Here is a 14,735-nt window from a genome sequence, read left to right on the forward strand (position 1 = left end):
CACCCAGAGGCAGCCCATCCACTAGGCCTAGGCCAGCGTTAATGACCACTGGAGGAGTAAAGGGTCATGTGGTCATTTAGGGCAACTTTTTGTCCCTTATTTGTTCTAAAAACAGGTTTAGACCAAAAAAATTGAAGCTTCAGCCCTAGATGTTTTCAATTTGTTCCATTATGGCTGTAAATCATCCAAGTGTTAGGAATACCCTAAGCCCCCCCCCCCCCCCCCCCCCCTTGTGATCTGGATGCACTAAAGATGATTTGCATAAATAAACATCTGCAAAATAGGTTGTAAAAATACTGATTTGGACCTTTTGAGAAGAAATTCATTCAAATGTTGCTTTATGACACTTTCTGAATGTTTTTCTCTTTTGAAAATGAGCCCCATAGTAACATAGTAGATGACAGCAGATAAAGACCTGTACAGTCCATCCAGTCTGCCCAACAAGATAAACTCATAGTATAAGATATGATGTGAGGTGATACTACATATGTTTACTTGACCTTGATTTCTCCTTGCCATTTTCAGGGCACAGACCATAGAATCTGCCCAGCACTAGCCTTGTTCTCCAGTTACTGAAGTTGGTAAATAATTAGAGAAATATATAAGATGGTTTAGTGATATGGAAGATAATTTTATAATTGGCTGCCTAGGTTTGGAGGTTAAGCAGGGTCCTGTTTTAAGCCTATTTTATAAAGGCATAGACAAGACTGGCCCAAGGGTATCTGAAGCCTTGGCAAAGCCTCAGTCATGTGCCTCACCCTGCCCTACCCCACCCATAGTCTAGCATCTCCCCCCTCATCCTTGTGTCTCCCCTTCCCCATCTCCTTCCAAGATGTCCAGCATCTCCCTCTCTTCCCTGCCTCCCCCTTCCCTTCCACCCCAAGATGTTCAGAATATCTCTCCTTCCCTTCCTCTCCTAAGGTGTCAACCATCTCCCCTTTCTTCCCTTCCTCCTGCCACCCTACCTACGCAGGAGAACAAAGAAAATACAAAGCCACTCTGGGCCTGAGGGTGGCAATGAAGTGCTGTTCTACTACTGTCTTTGATGGCTGTGCTGGCAGTACACTACCATTCCAGGCAGATGCCTAGTGGTAGGGCCTGCCTTACACATGTGCCTCTATGAGTCAGTAAATTTGCTCCAGCAAAGCTGCATATATCAAGGCTAAAATGAGGCCATGGACATTCATGCCTGCTCAGGAGCAGGTGTAGATGCTCACACATAAAGTGCATGTATATATTATGACTCTGCTCAAATTCCACCCTTGAAGATGCCCGAGTCACATAAAAGTATATGCATTCTTGCTAACATGAGTAGTTTTAACTGTGGGGTAATTTTATAAGAGACATTTCATGCATGCATACTAGCATATACATGTGAAAAATGCCTCTTACAGAAGTTACCCCATAGTGTATACACACTTTGCAAAAGATTATATGGAAGATAATAGTTGAAAAGACAACATATTTGTAATAACTTATTCTTCAAGCCTGTTTTTTTTTATCCCATAGTATATACGCACTTTGCAAAAGATTGTATGGAAGGTAATAGTTGAAAAGATGACATATTTGTAATAATTTATTCTTCAAGCCTGTTTTTTTTTTTTGAAGAAAAGCCATTTGAGTGACATATGCTAAATATGATAGGAGCATCTGACACAAAGTAACACCATGAGGCAATCTTCCTGTAGACCTTGTGGTGAAACCCTGCACAGAGAAAGAGTTAAGTCATGCTGTGGCATGCCAACTTCCCCCTCCCAAGATGGTGTAGGGACAAAATGCAAGGTAGTAGATGAAGAGACCCTGTTTTGAACTTATGGAAGAGGGATATGATAAAGCGCTCAGAGCTACTCTTCTGCTTCCTCTTTCTCATGTTCCAGCTGCACTTCAGGTCCAACAAGCAGCTTCAAGAGTCAACGCATCTATCAGCAAGTCACAACATTTACCCATAGAAGACAGAATCCATTTATTCCAAGCCCTGCACTTTCTCCACCCCCCACCTTCCTCATGAATGGCACCTCCTAGGTCCCCCTTTATTCTGATTAGATCCTGAAGTTCCTTAGTCTCTTTATACAAGTCTCTCTTTACTCAGCAGTAATCTGCATCTCTGTCAATAATTGTGCATCATGAGAAAGCCTTATATGATTTATGGAATTAGCACAATATGAAACCTAAAATAGTTGACCAAGCTGGCTAAGAGTCAACTCCCCCCCCCCCCCTCCACACCCAGATCATGATATTTGGGGGTTGGATGCTTAGCATACTTTTAAGTTTGACCTCATTCATGGGGTAAATTCTATAAATCACGCCTAACAAAATGTTTTGGAGTTATTCTATAAACCACGCCAAGAGTTAGGAGCAGTTTATAGAATAGCACTTAAGCACAAGAGTCACATGTAAATTTAAGCACCAATGAAAACGTAGTGTAAATGTCTCACCTAAATTTACACACAGAACCCCCTTATTCTATAATTGCCTGTGTAGCTGGAATCCACACCCATGCTCCACCCTGAAACACCATGATCCTCCCATTTCTGCGCCCCCTTTTCTGGGGCATGTGCCTAAATTTACGTGCGTATATGTTGATTTCAATTAGTGCCAATAATTTCTTGTTAAAAAAAACAAATACCGGCACTAATTGGATCGTTATTCAATTAAACTGCACATGTAATTTTTGGCGACTTTTAAAGAATTAAGGGGATTGGTGTGTAACTGTTGACCTGTGCTATGCATAAATGATTGCTTCCCATAATAAAGGTGGATAGTATTAATTATAATCATTTGTGTAGCACCTCCAAATGTGCACAGCACTTCACAGAAATATGTCAATTGACAGTGCCCACAAGTTCTGCTACTGTTGCTGAAAGCAGGAAAGCAGGATGGTGTACTGCTAGCAAATAATCAGAGATAACCCTACAGGAATTAATGCCATGAATATAAACTGAAGATTTCCTCCATTCCAAATGCAACATTTCAGAAATCTTTTCAAGAAATTAAAAACACTTTTTGTACCATCTGGAAATCACTTTTGGAAAAGTCTCTCAAATCCTAAATGCTGCCATGCGCTGCATTATTCTTTAAAACTCAGCAAAAATGGTTCCAAATCCCAATGACATTTTTCTAATTCTATTGTAATAGAATCGGAAAAGGAAATATCACACAGGAAGTCTCCTTTGATTTGCCATACTGTTACTAGTACTCATCAATTCTGTAATGCTATTAGATGGACAGAGTACTGTAGAAACATATGAGACAGTGCTCACCGTATAGAACTCACAACATACAGGATTAAAAAAGGTTTGAGAATGTTATTTAATAAGAAAATGGTTTAAACCAACAAGGATCCATGGGAGACATCTACTTGGGCTAGAGGCCTCAGGAAGGAAATACCATGTATCCAGGTGGGTGAATAAACTTTTGAGAGTGTGACACTATGCAAAGTGGAGCCTGATAATGCAAAATGTAGGCAGACTTCACTTCTTGATGGCTAGGAATATCTTTATTTGAGCTCATTTTGACAGCTTGAAAAGTATGCCAAACATCAAATAGCCACAAAGTATCAGGAAAAATCTGCATTCAACCATTATTTGCCTCTTTGAGGCCAAAATTGCCAGGGTTGAAATAACCTACAAAACCCTTAAAATGTCTTTACTACAGAAAACTAAACTTCCAGCCAATGTTGGCTTAGGAGATCATCTATAAATAATTATTACGTTAGTCCAAGAAAAATGTATTGCATCCTGCAAATGATCCAGCTTTCACCAAGCTGGACATGCCTCAAAGATTATTTATAACTCTAACATGGTAAAATATACTGAACTATACAAAATGGGCACAGATAAGGACTGCTCATTCTTAATGCAATACCCCAGAATGTACCCAACCACAAGCTTTACCCACCGAAGACTATCCCATGCTGTAACATCCTCCACCCTTTCAATGACAAAATACTTTATAAGGTTTGTCCTAATCCTACTGCTCAATGAGTTGAATGAATCCTTGTTCTATAAAAAAAAAAAAAAAGACTGAAAAGTCTTGCTTTTTGGGCATTACTGATACGTTACCTCTGTTCTAGGGTTCGCTAACGTGCTCTATCATGTTACTGAGCATTACAAATAAAGAAGAACATTAACAAATAATGATAGCCATGATAACATGGCAGTGTACTTTACTGAAATCAGCCCTAAGTCTCATTTCATAGAGCCCATAGTGAAAACTACTCCATTTTGGTAGTTCAGGTCTGGACTGCCTTTACTGAGTTGATATCGTTCCCCAGATACGGCTTCCAGAATTGGACACAATTACTTGCACAGGAACACAATCTTCTCCAGCTTAGCAGGTTCCAAAAAAGTATTACAAATTGTGAAGCAGATGTCCATCCATCTGTCTATCTATCTGAGGAGCTGTCCAGACCATGGTACTGAACAGCAGAACCCCACTTGAGTTTACAAAATTAGGCAGTCATTCTTGTTCCTGGGGGCAATTCTTCTCCTTGTGGACCTTAGCAAATCAGCAATTTTCTGGCTATCACCACTGTCTTAAAGAACTATTTCACCACCCGAGGTTATCATACATGACAACACCGAGATCTCACTCCTCTTTAATGCATATTGCTATCTCATTACCTATTAAATACTGTTCTCTTAGATTCTACACACACCTACTTTTTTGTATTAAATTTTCACTGCCAAATTCATCATTCCTTATTTATTTTCTATATGAAACACTCAACCTATCATAGATCTTAGCATCAAACCATCTGCAATACCCTTATAAAAATGAAAAGAACCAACCCTAAGAGGCAATAAGTTCTCACGACATCTTGAGCTCTTTCTGGATGGACTGGGTGCACTCTTATGGTCTTTAGTTCTTGAGCTGATGTTTGTTTTTATGGTTTAATTTGTATGTTTGGAATATTTATTTTTCATGTTTTATTATGTATATGGGTTGTACCCAGCCTTGGATAAAGGCAGGCTACAAATAATAAACCTAAACCTACACCTACTGACTACTTTCCCCTCTTTTCTTGAATTCCATTTATTATCATCCTCTGATGTCCGTTGTTCAACCAGTTTCTAATCCAGTTAGCATCTTTGGACCCCCCCTCCCAAGCTGCTCACTTCATTAATGAGGTTCTGGTGAGAGACAACTGCAGGTAGCCATACTGAAATTCAAGTGTACCATATTCAGAGTTTTCTCTTGATCTAATTCCTTGGTCATCCAGTAAAAGAAATTGATCAGATTTGACTGACAATCCATCATATTTTCAAAGCACTTAGCCTTCCAAAGTTCCATAGGTTTCTATGGTACTTTGGAAGGCTAAGTGCTTTGAAAATATGCCTCAATATCTCCCTGTGTTAAAACCATTCTGCATTTGATCCTGGTACCTGTTGGATTCCAGTAGAATACATATTTGACAATATTCTCCCCCAAATTCTATAAAAAGCACTAAAAATATGCACGTGAATTTGGGCGCGTACCCAATTTGCACATGCAATTTAATCGAATGAAACTAATTAGCATCAATAATTCACTATTTAACAAGCAATTATGGCACTAATTAGATTTAATTGAAATTTAGACAAGGGATCTACGTCTAAATTTTACGTGCACATCAAAAAGGGTATGTGAACATAGGAGGGTAATAGGAGGGTCAGGGGTGTTTAGTTACACACTTAGTTAGAGAATAAAGGCATCCACACCTAAATTTACACATAGGTATTTGCACCATGTATTAGTTGGTGCAAATGGACGCACCTAAAGTTAGGCACAATTCCCAAGCACTGAACTATAAACTGGACCTAACTTTAAGCACATTTTATAGAATAGCACTTTTTTGGCACTATATACAGAATTTACCCCTTTGTGTATTCCTTTTCCCTCCTCCCAAAAGTACTCTAGGAGGCAAACTCATATTTCATATAAATAGATAGAGGCCGATATTCAGAAGGATATGGCTGCTAAAACGGCACTTAGGTGGCTATCGCCAGTTAGCGGCTTAAAGATAGCTGGTTATCTGCAGATTTTAAAATTCAAACCGGCCAAGTTTGGAGGTCACATTTGGCCGGTCTGACTTTAACCAGCCAGTGCTGAATATCAGCTTGGACAGTTAAAGTTGGACCGGCCAAAGTTAAACTGGATATTCAATGCTGGTCACCGGAAACAGTCCAGCATTGAATATATGGGTCAGGGAGGACTGCGAAAGACAGCCCAGCAATCTCCTGCAGTCTGAAAAATGGGCGTATGGCATTTAGGAATGATTCAGACCTCAGAAATCTTGGTCTCTCATTTTTCAGACTAGGACCTCTGCACAATTTTGGCAAAGCTTGCACACAACATACACCATTGGCAGGCACTAATCCACAAAGCCAACTGTTATGTTAGCTTTCTTACTTTCTGCCTGAGAAAAAATATCGTGCCTCACCCAGACATCAAAGGCCACTCCTGACCCATCCCAGAAATGCTCTGTCTTTAAGACTCTATCACACCTAAGTTTCCCTTTAATGTCCTTCAGATGTCACCCCAATACATCCTATCTTTACCTACAGTGCCTTTCTTTAAGACTCTATCACACCTAAGTTTCCCTTTAATGTCCTTCAGATGTCACCCCGATACATCCTATCTTTACCTGCGGTGCCTTATTTAATTATTAATAATACCTTTATCTCACCAGTGGTATGCCACAAGGTTCGGTTCTTTTTAACATTTTTGTAAGTGATATTGCTGAAGGGCTGTCTGGTAAGGTTTGCCTCTGCAGGTGATACCAAAATCTGCAAGAGGGTAGACACCCCTGATGGTGTAACATAAGGAAGGACTTAGCAAAGCTAGAGGATTGGTCTGGAATTTGGTAGCTAAGATTTAATGCTAAAACATGCAGGGTTATGCATTTGGGCTGCAAAAACCTGAGGGAATGGTTCAGTTTAGGGGGTGAAGAACATTTGTGCATGAAAGAGGTGGGAGGGACTCAGGTGTGATCGTATGTGATCTTAAGGTGGCCAAACAGGTAGAAATGGTGATGGTGAAAGTAAGAAAGATGCATGGGTGTATAGGGAGAGGAATAGCCAGTAGGAAAAAAAGGAGGTGATGAAGCCCCTGTATAAGACTCTGGCAAGACGTCATTTAGAATACTGTGTACAATTCTGGAGGGCGCACCCTCAAAAAGATATAAACAGGATGCAGTCAGTCCAGAGGGCAGCTACTAAAATGGTCAATGGTCTTCGTCATAAAGTGTATGGGGAAAGACTTAAAAATCTCAATATGCACACTTTTGAAGAAAGGCGGGAGAGAGGAGATATGATAAAGATATTTAAATAACTACACAGCATAAATGCCCAGGCATTGAGTCTCTTTCAATTGAAAGGAAGCTCCAGAACAAGAGGGCATAGGATGAAGGTGAAAGGGGACAGACTCAGAAGTAACCTGAGGAAATACTTCTTCATGGAAAGGATGGTGAACTTATGGAACGGTCTCCTGGTGGATGTGGTGAAGACAAACACAGTATCTGGAATTCAAAAGAGCTTGGGACAAGTACTCAGGATCTCTAAGGGAGTGACAGGGAGAGTAGGTGACATGGATGGGCAGACTGGATAATGACCACTGGTTTATCTGCCTATATTTTTCTCTGTTTCTATTTTACCTTTATAACCCTGAGGTACCTTTTCACCATTACCTATTATGTCTTATCTAATTATTACCCCAGTAATTTATTTGAGACTAGTGTAAGGTATAGATGTTAGTGTAATTTTTCAAACCTGTTTTATCTTACCTTTGAGTATTTTAGTTGGAAAAGGGTGTAGTACGTAAACAATTTTAAGGATGAACTCCACGCATAAAATATGGTGCTTTTTTTGGCATACCGTTACCAACTAGCTACATATCTTTAGGATATGTTGTCCCAGTCTTATTTTTACCCTTACATTGGATGTTTAGTTCCGATTTGCCCCAGGAAAGCAGAACCACAAGGGTATATCCACAATGGAATAAAATGAAAGCTAAAAGCAGACTGGACTGCTGGAGGGCAATTTTATAAAGTCATACTTTGTTACTGTGCGTTCCTCCTCCTTTTTCACTCTTAAATACACGAGGGTTGGTAGAAATGTTAGCACATACTTTCTACCGGTGCACATGTAATATAATCTACACATGTAAGTGCAGACTGTGCCCCATGTATGGCCATGGCAGAATATTTTCACGCTAGTCAGAACTTAGGGTCCCTTTTACAAAGGAACAGCAGGGCTACTATGTGGGTAGCATATCAAAATGGCCCTACAACCGGGGTAGCCCGGTGATAGGGTTAAAGTTGGCGCACGCAGTTTCCTGAGGTACAAAATAATTTTCTATTTTCTACCGTGGGGGACGTACCCAACGGTAATCGGCAGCGCAACCACATTGATGCACGATTACCACGGGGGTTAGCGCGTGAGCCTTTCCTGCCTACTAAATAGGAAGGTAAGGGCTGAGGAAGTAAATAGCCATGTGCGGCCATGTACTGCCCCATTGTATAAAGGCCTTTTTCTAGTCACAATAGAAAGTGGCCCAGCAAGTACCAATTTCACGTGCCCAAACTAGCGCATGTCACTTTCTACCGTGGCTTAGTAAACGGGCCCCTTAATAAGACATTTTTTATGCAGGTAAAAGAAGGGAATCAAAGTCAACTACCAAATGCAAATTTCCAGCTTACTTTGAGAAACTGAGATCATACTCCATATCCCTTGGCTTAGGGGTGAGGTTCATTACTGTCATGGTCTGTGCAAAGTTAACCCATTTGGAGACATTACCTCAAAATGTACTTTTGCCATCAGTATAAAAGGATAGCCCTTAACATGCTAAGGCTGAAAGATCATTCAGGTGATTGGTTTTCTAAACCACAGCTGCAAGAAAAAGCCCCACTGAACTCTCCATTTCCATGTCTCAGAGTCTTCATACCTAGGCCCCCAGTTTTTAGCAATTGCAGAACAATGATCTCAGAATCAAACACACACAAAAAAAGAAAAAAAACAAACCAACAGCCGCTGCCACTGTAATACTGAACCCTCCTTGAACTATTTGCCCCCTCTCCACAGTAGCTCTGCCTCCCAGCTAATGTTCTTCCCTGCTGCTAGCAGTTATTTCATGTTACATTTCTTTTTACATTTTCTTTTATGAATATCACTCCTTTGATGGCTTTTGAATGGCAAGTTTTCTGTTGAATAATGCTGTAATTAAAACTGAAAAACCTGCCAGCGAATGTGTCCTGTTTAGATCTAGCCCATGAGATCTAATGCACAAGGATGACCTCTTCCTGATACTTCTATGGGTTGTGGTAGAAAGTATTAACTATAAGAAACATTAAGAATGCCAAAAAAAATTGGAATCCCAAAATCTTTCTTAATATCTGATGCATTATTTATTGCACCAAAACCTGTAGAGAGCTGTGCTACAAATCAATACAAACTATATATTAAAAAAAACAAAACAAAACTTTTGATCACTGAATTGAAAACTGTCCAAAGCTTTGTCCTATATAGGGCACCTAAAAAATCAAGTGCTGAAGAAAGTGTTATTCTATAAGCCTCACTTTAAGTTAGGCACAGTTTACAGAATAGCGCCTAACTTTAAGTACAGCTATTTGCACCCACTGAAACGAGGCACAAATGTATGCGCCTAAATTCTGCCTGTGACCCTTTCCACGCTCCCTTTTTTTTCTTATGTGTAAAATTTAGACACGGATCCCGTGCCTAAATGTATGCACTTAAATTCCAATTAAATCTAATTAGTGCCAATAATTGCTTGTTAAAAGTCAATTATTGGCACTAATTAGCTCACCATTTAAATTTGAACGCACAATTTTTGGCAACCTTTATAGAATTAGAGGCATAATGCGTCTGTGGTTAACTTCCTTGTAGCATAATACTATCTAACCTGCAGACTACTTGGGCTCTAGGCAGTACTCAGCTATGGCCCACCCAACACTTTCATGATACTTAATCTGACTCTTTTAAGAGCCCACTTCTAAAATTTGACTGCCCCATCTGCTCCCCCTTAATCCATCATTGACCTAATCTTCCTTCTTTCAACTCCAGGAATTGGTACTATTCAGTTATGAACTTCAAACAGCAATGACTGGACAAGGAACAGATATGTGTTTTTTCATGTGTTAAGGAATACTCGAGGATTCTTTCTTTAAATGTATACTCTTTTCCCCAGCTAGTACAAGAGAGTGAACTGGGTTACTCCTGTCTAGAGGAAATAGGAATTTCCAGCGTGCACTTTATCAGCATGAATGTGAGTACCCTTCTGCTCTGTACCCATGCACATGCTCTTCCTTTACTGCCAGCATTATACAATCATAAATCTGTCTGTGCAGTTCCTCGACTGCCAGCACAGCACATGCAGAGCTGCCAGTTCACCCACTTCCAACAGGGAGATTTTAGGCCAGTCCTAGATTTTTGACCAAGGGCAGCTCTATGCATGAGACTGTTTTATTAAACAAGGCCATGCTTTTTATTCCCAACTGACATGCAAATATTTATGCACAAGAACCCAGAATGAGCCTCTGCACATGGCCCCACACCCCCAACAGGACTGTCAGAAGCAGGGACAGTATCTTTTACTATGAGCCTGATTGTAGTTCTAATACCACACTGCATTGGGGTAGGAATTCAATACCAAGACTAGCCAAACAGATTGCCTCCTGGTGACTGGTGGGTGTATACATGGGTGGAGTTTGGACATGGCACAAAGTTACACTCTGGAATACAGGCATACACATTTATGCCTGCTCTATGGCTGGCCTAAGTGCATATGTGTGCGTCTATGCAGTTACACTAGTATTCTATAAAGGATAGTTGGCGCCTACTTTCTTTTATACAACATGCGGCAATCACACACCCTCCAGGCATCTATATAGGGACTGATAGTTAAAACTTAATATAATAAGGCTTTTCTTTCCATTCTACGTCTATGAGAAAACACTTAGTAGAACATGCCTTTAGGAGGAAATTTTCTAACTGGCTGCCTCCATCTAGGCGCCCTGAGGTATTATATTAGGAAACCCAGGTGCCCAGTTTCTGTTAAACAGTGCACCTAACATTTACGCATCTGCATTTACACCAGCCATAGAGCTGGTATGAGTGCATTTTGTGAGTTACACATGTAACTGGGATCCCCACCCATGGACGGCTTCCCTTGCAAATATGTGCTGAGTAACTTCAGCGGTTATTTGCAGAATAACACTTACGCCCCTTACTAGCACTTACACAATTAGATATACACATATCCAAGTGGGCCCGCATTATGGGATGGCAAACAGAGCAATTGCCCTGGGCCCCCATACTACAGGGAGCCCCCAAACCTGCCTCAAGCTGCAGCTGAAATAGGCTGAAGACTAGCATTGAGGCCCCTCCCCAGTTTCTGCGCTGGGCCCCTGAACATCCAACACCAGCCCTGAGTACTAATATTCTAAACATTTACAAGAGAAACGGTAACCATAGACGCCTAGATTATAGAATTGCCCATTTAACCCCAGATTCTATATAGTGACCTGAGTTACACATACAATTCAGGTCGTATTCTGTATTACATTCACAACGTAATTATCTTAACAAGCCCATCAGCACTGATAATTGCCAATTAACAGGCAATTACTGACAGTAATTGGCTTTAATTAGAATTTATGCACACAACTTGCTAAGTGAGTTCTATAAAGTGATGTGTGTAAATTCTAATGTGCGCTGTCAAAAAGGGGGCATGGGATGGGCGGATCATGGGCGTTACTAAAAATTATGTGCGCTGATACAGAATACACCCGCTCTGTGTCTAACTTAGTCGCTGACATTTACACCGAGTTTTACTTGGCGTAAATTTCCACAACTAAATTTAGCTGCATGGACGGGCCCCAATGCATATTCTATAAACTGCACTTCAAGTTAGGCATGGTTTATAGAATACACTTAGGCGTATTTATTTTTCAGCGCCAATTTTTATAATGCCATATATAGAATCTAGCCCTTAATGTACTTCTCTACTGCTGGCACACACACACAAGCAAGCATAAACAGCGAAAGGAGGCCCTGTCCCTTTAAGGTTGCTTTGCACGTAGACATTCACTCTGGGCATTACTTGGTTAGCTGGTGAGCTGCAGGAAGCCTGCGCAGCAAAACCCTCCACTGATTACAGCATGAGCCCCCTGACAGGTATAGCATACAACACTAAAGGTATACTGTCATACATGCACTGCAAACAATACAAGGAAGGCTTGATTTTACTAGCTAAGCACTTACTAAAAAAAAAAACAAACAAACAAACAAACATTGATTTCGACAGGAAACAGTGTGCAGATACTAAATTTGTTAAAAGGTAAATGCTAACCATTTTCACTGTAGCACAATCTATAACTATCGCCTGAAGCAAGTTATCTATTTCGTGCCACATTGTAAACAAGTCTTGCATTCAAGACAGAATAATATGTATCAAGTTATGGCTCCTACTGTGCCTTTCTTTCCCCCTCCCCCCAACTCTTTATAACAATAGAAAATAGAGCAAACAGCACTAACTGGTCACATTATTAAAACAATTCGCTGAATGTAAAAATAAGTTAGATCAGAGTGAGGATGGTTATGTTTCCCCTACAGTCAATGGTGAGGAGATGGTGTACGCGTGGCAGTGTTTATATGAGAGATCAAAACAGCCAAGCCCATATAGGAAAAAATGGCGACGGGAAGCTGCAGATATTTAGAAAAACATTCTCAGGCATCATCAAATTAGATATGGATTATAGACCCCGATTACTTAAAAAAAAAAAAAAACAACTAGCGCCTGATTTTCTCTTACCTGTTATTAGGCGATTTTCTTGCCATTGCCACCGATTTCGTTTTTTTCCTAGAGTAATCGCTGTCGAAGGGTAAAACTGATGCATAGCCATGTTCTGCTTCTGGCCACCAAACAATAACATTAAACAAAATAAAATCAAGATCAGTTCAGGGTGGGGAGCCTTTCCTTGCAAAAAGAGGTTTTCTTTGGAGTCGCAGTCGTCAATTTACAGGAAATCAACATGCAAAACACTGCAGCAGCACAAGATGCAAAACAAGCTTTTGACGACAGCCTGGATCTAAACACCAACTTTCTCCCAACTCTAAATATTATTCCCCATTTATTAATCACAATCGCTGTAAAGATCTAAGGCTTAGACTTGAACATGGACTAAAACGTGTAGTGGCGACCCAAAGGCAAAAAATGCCTAACTTTTAACAAAACACCTTGCACGTTCATTTTTCGCTTTCTTCCCCCTCCCCATCCTCCGAAAAGCAGTTATAGAACAGATTATTTGCCCCCCCCCCCCCCCCCCCGTCTGCCTCTGCATGGTCTCTCGTACCGCAGACTCCTCGGGCCCCGCCAGTGCCAGACCCAGACCCTGTTTACTTTTATTGTTGTTGTTTTTTAGGGGGGGAGGGGGAAATTACAGGAAAGCATACTAGCCAAGGGAAAGGAAATATTAATAACGGGGTTATTCGTGCATCCCCCCCCCCCTCCCCAGCCTCTGACAATACCTCTGTCTCTTCTTTCCAAATATTCTGCAGCTTCCAGGAGAATTAACAGAGAGTTCAACTCCATTTTTGTACGTAAGTTAAAAAAAATAATAAACCGAGTCCTTATATTGTTATAGTTTGTTTTAAAAATATCTTCCCGTTCCCTTTTATTGGAATTACTACTATTATTTTGGGTTGTTTTTTTTTTTTTTTTTTTTTTAAAGCTAAAGCGGACCCGAACTAAAGCCGAGTTCAGTGACTAGGGACTTACAAGCCCCTATAAAACACAGCACCTCAGCCTAGCGTGACATAGTCGATGGACATTTGACGTGACCAATCCTGTCGCTCACTGCTCCAGAGGCAGACTCCGGTCCCGCCTGGGAGCCAATCATTGGAAAGTCAGAACGTTGACAGATCCGACCCTCGTCTTGTGATAGACCGGGGGAGAGACGGCAACAATTTAGAACCTGAAGCTTAGTAACAGCACGTGTGGCCCAGCCTCTTGCTAGCCGATTGGTTGAATTCCTGCATGTTAAATACTAGCCCTGTGTGGATTGGAGCTTGGGGCGCATGTAAAACAGCCGGGGCGGTGAGCTTAGCATCAAGTCATCGGAGCCAATGAAAGGGGCTCGCCTGTGACGTTGCTGAGAGGAAAGGAGCAAAAGAGGACGGACTGAGGGCTATGACAGGTTAGGGACAGAGGATAAATCGGCTCTGACGCAAGAAAGCTTGATTTTTTTATTTTCTTTCTGCGTGAGGTGCGTGTGGTTGCGGAGTGGGTGATTAGAGATACTCCCTTAGCTGGACCATGTTTTCGAACGGGGGGCGGGGCGGGGGAAGAAAGGAAGACGGTGACATTTGTGGGCAATAGGGAACCATTCTTCCGCTTCTCCCCCTTCCCTTCCCTTTCCCATACCCAAATCGGGGGATGAGGCAGCGGAATACCCCGTTTTGTACTGGGGCCTCCGGCTTTCGTGGATAGCAACTTCGGCCTTGGGTTAATGTTGCTGTTGGTCCCATAGGACTGTATAGTTGCAGGACTCATTAAAATCAATAGTTATGTTATGATGATCCTATCATCCAAAATAAACAGGAGCGAAGAAGTGGCCTACTGGTTGGAGCACAGTATCTTGAGTAAGTGCAACAGCTGGGATGCGGAGCCCACCTTCAGGCTCAAAACCCACTGCTGCTTCTTGTGATCTTGGGCAAGTCACTTAACCCTCCATTGGTTCG

At 41.2% G+C, this 14,735-nt stretch overlaps 1 protein-coding gene across 1 annotated transcript in view; it reads right to left on the bottom strand.

The window, feature by feature from the left end:
- Positions 1 to 13,857, bottom strand: part of MXD4 (MAX dimerization protein 4) — a 104,290-nt gene extending 90,433 nt beyond the window's left edge. Inside the window, exons 1-2 of the mRNA XM_030191109.1 lie at positions 13,524 to 13,857; positions 12,808 to 12,907 (exon numbers count right to left, since the gene is read on the bottom strand). Of these exons, the coding sequence (XP_030046969.1) occupies positions 12,808 to 12,907; positions 13,524 to 13,587 (164 nt within the window). The 5' untranslated portion in view covers positions 13,588 to 13,857. The remainder of the gene's footprint in view (positions 1 to 12,807; positions 12,908 to 13,523) is intronic.
- Between the last annotated feature and the right edge of the window lie 878 nt (positions 13,858 to 14,735).

Source organism: Microcaecilia unicolor, chromosome 2 (assembly GCF_901765095.1).
Source record: "Microcaecilia unicolor chromosome 2, aMicUni1.1, whole genome shotgun sequence".
In the NCBI taxonomy this organism is placed as follows: Eukaryota; Metazoa; Chordata; class Amphibia; order Gymnophiona; family Siphonopidae; genus Microcaecilia; species Microcaecilia unicolor.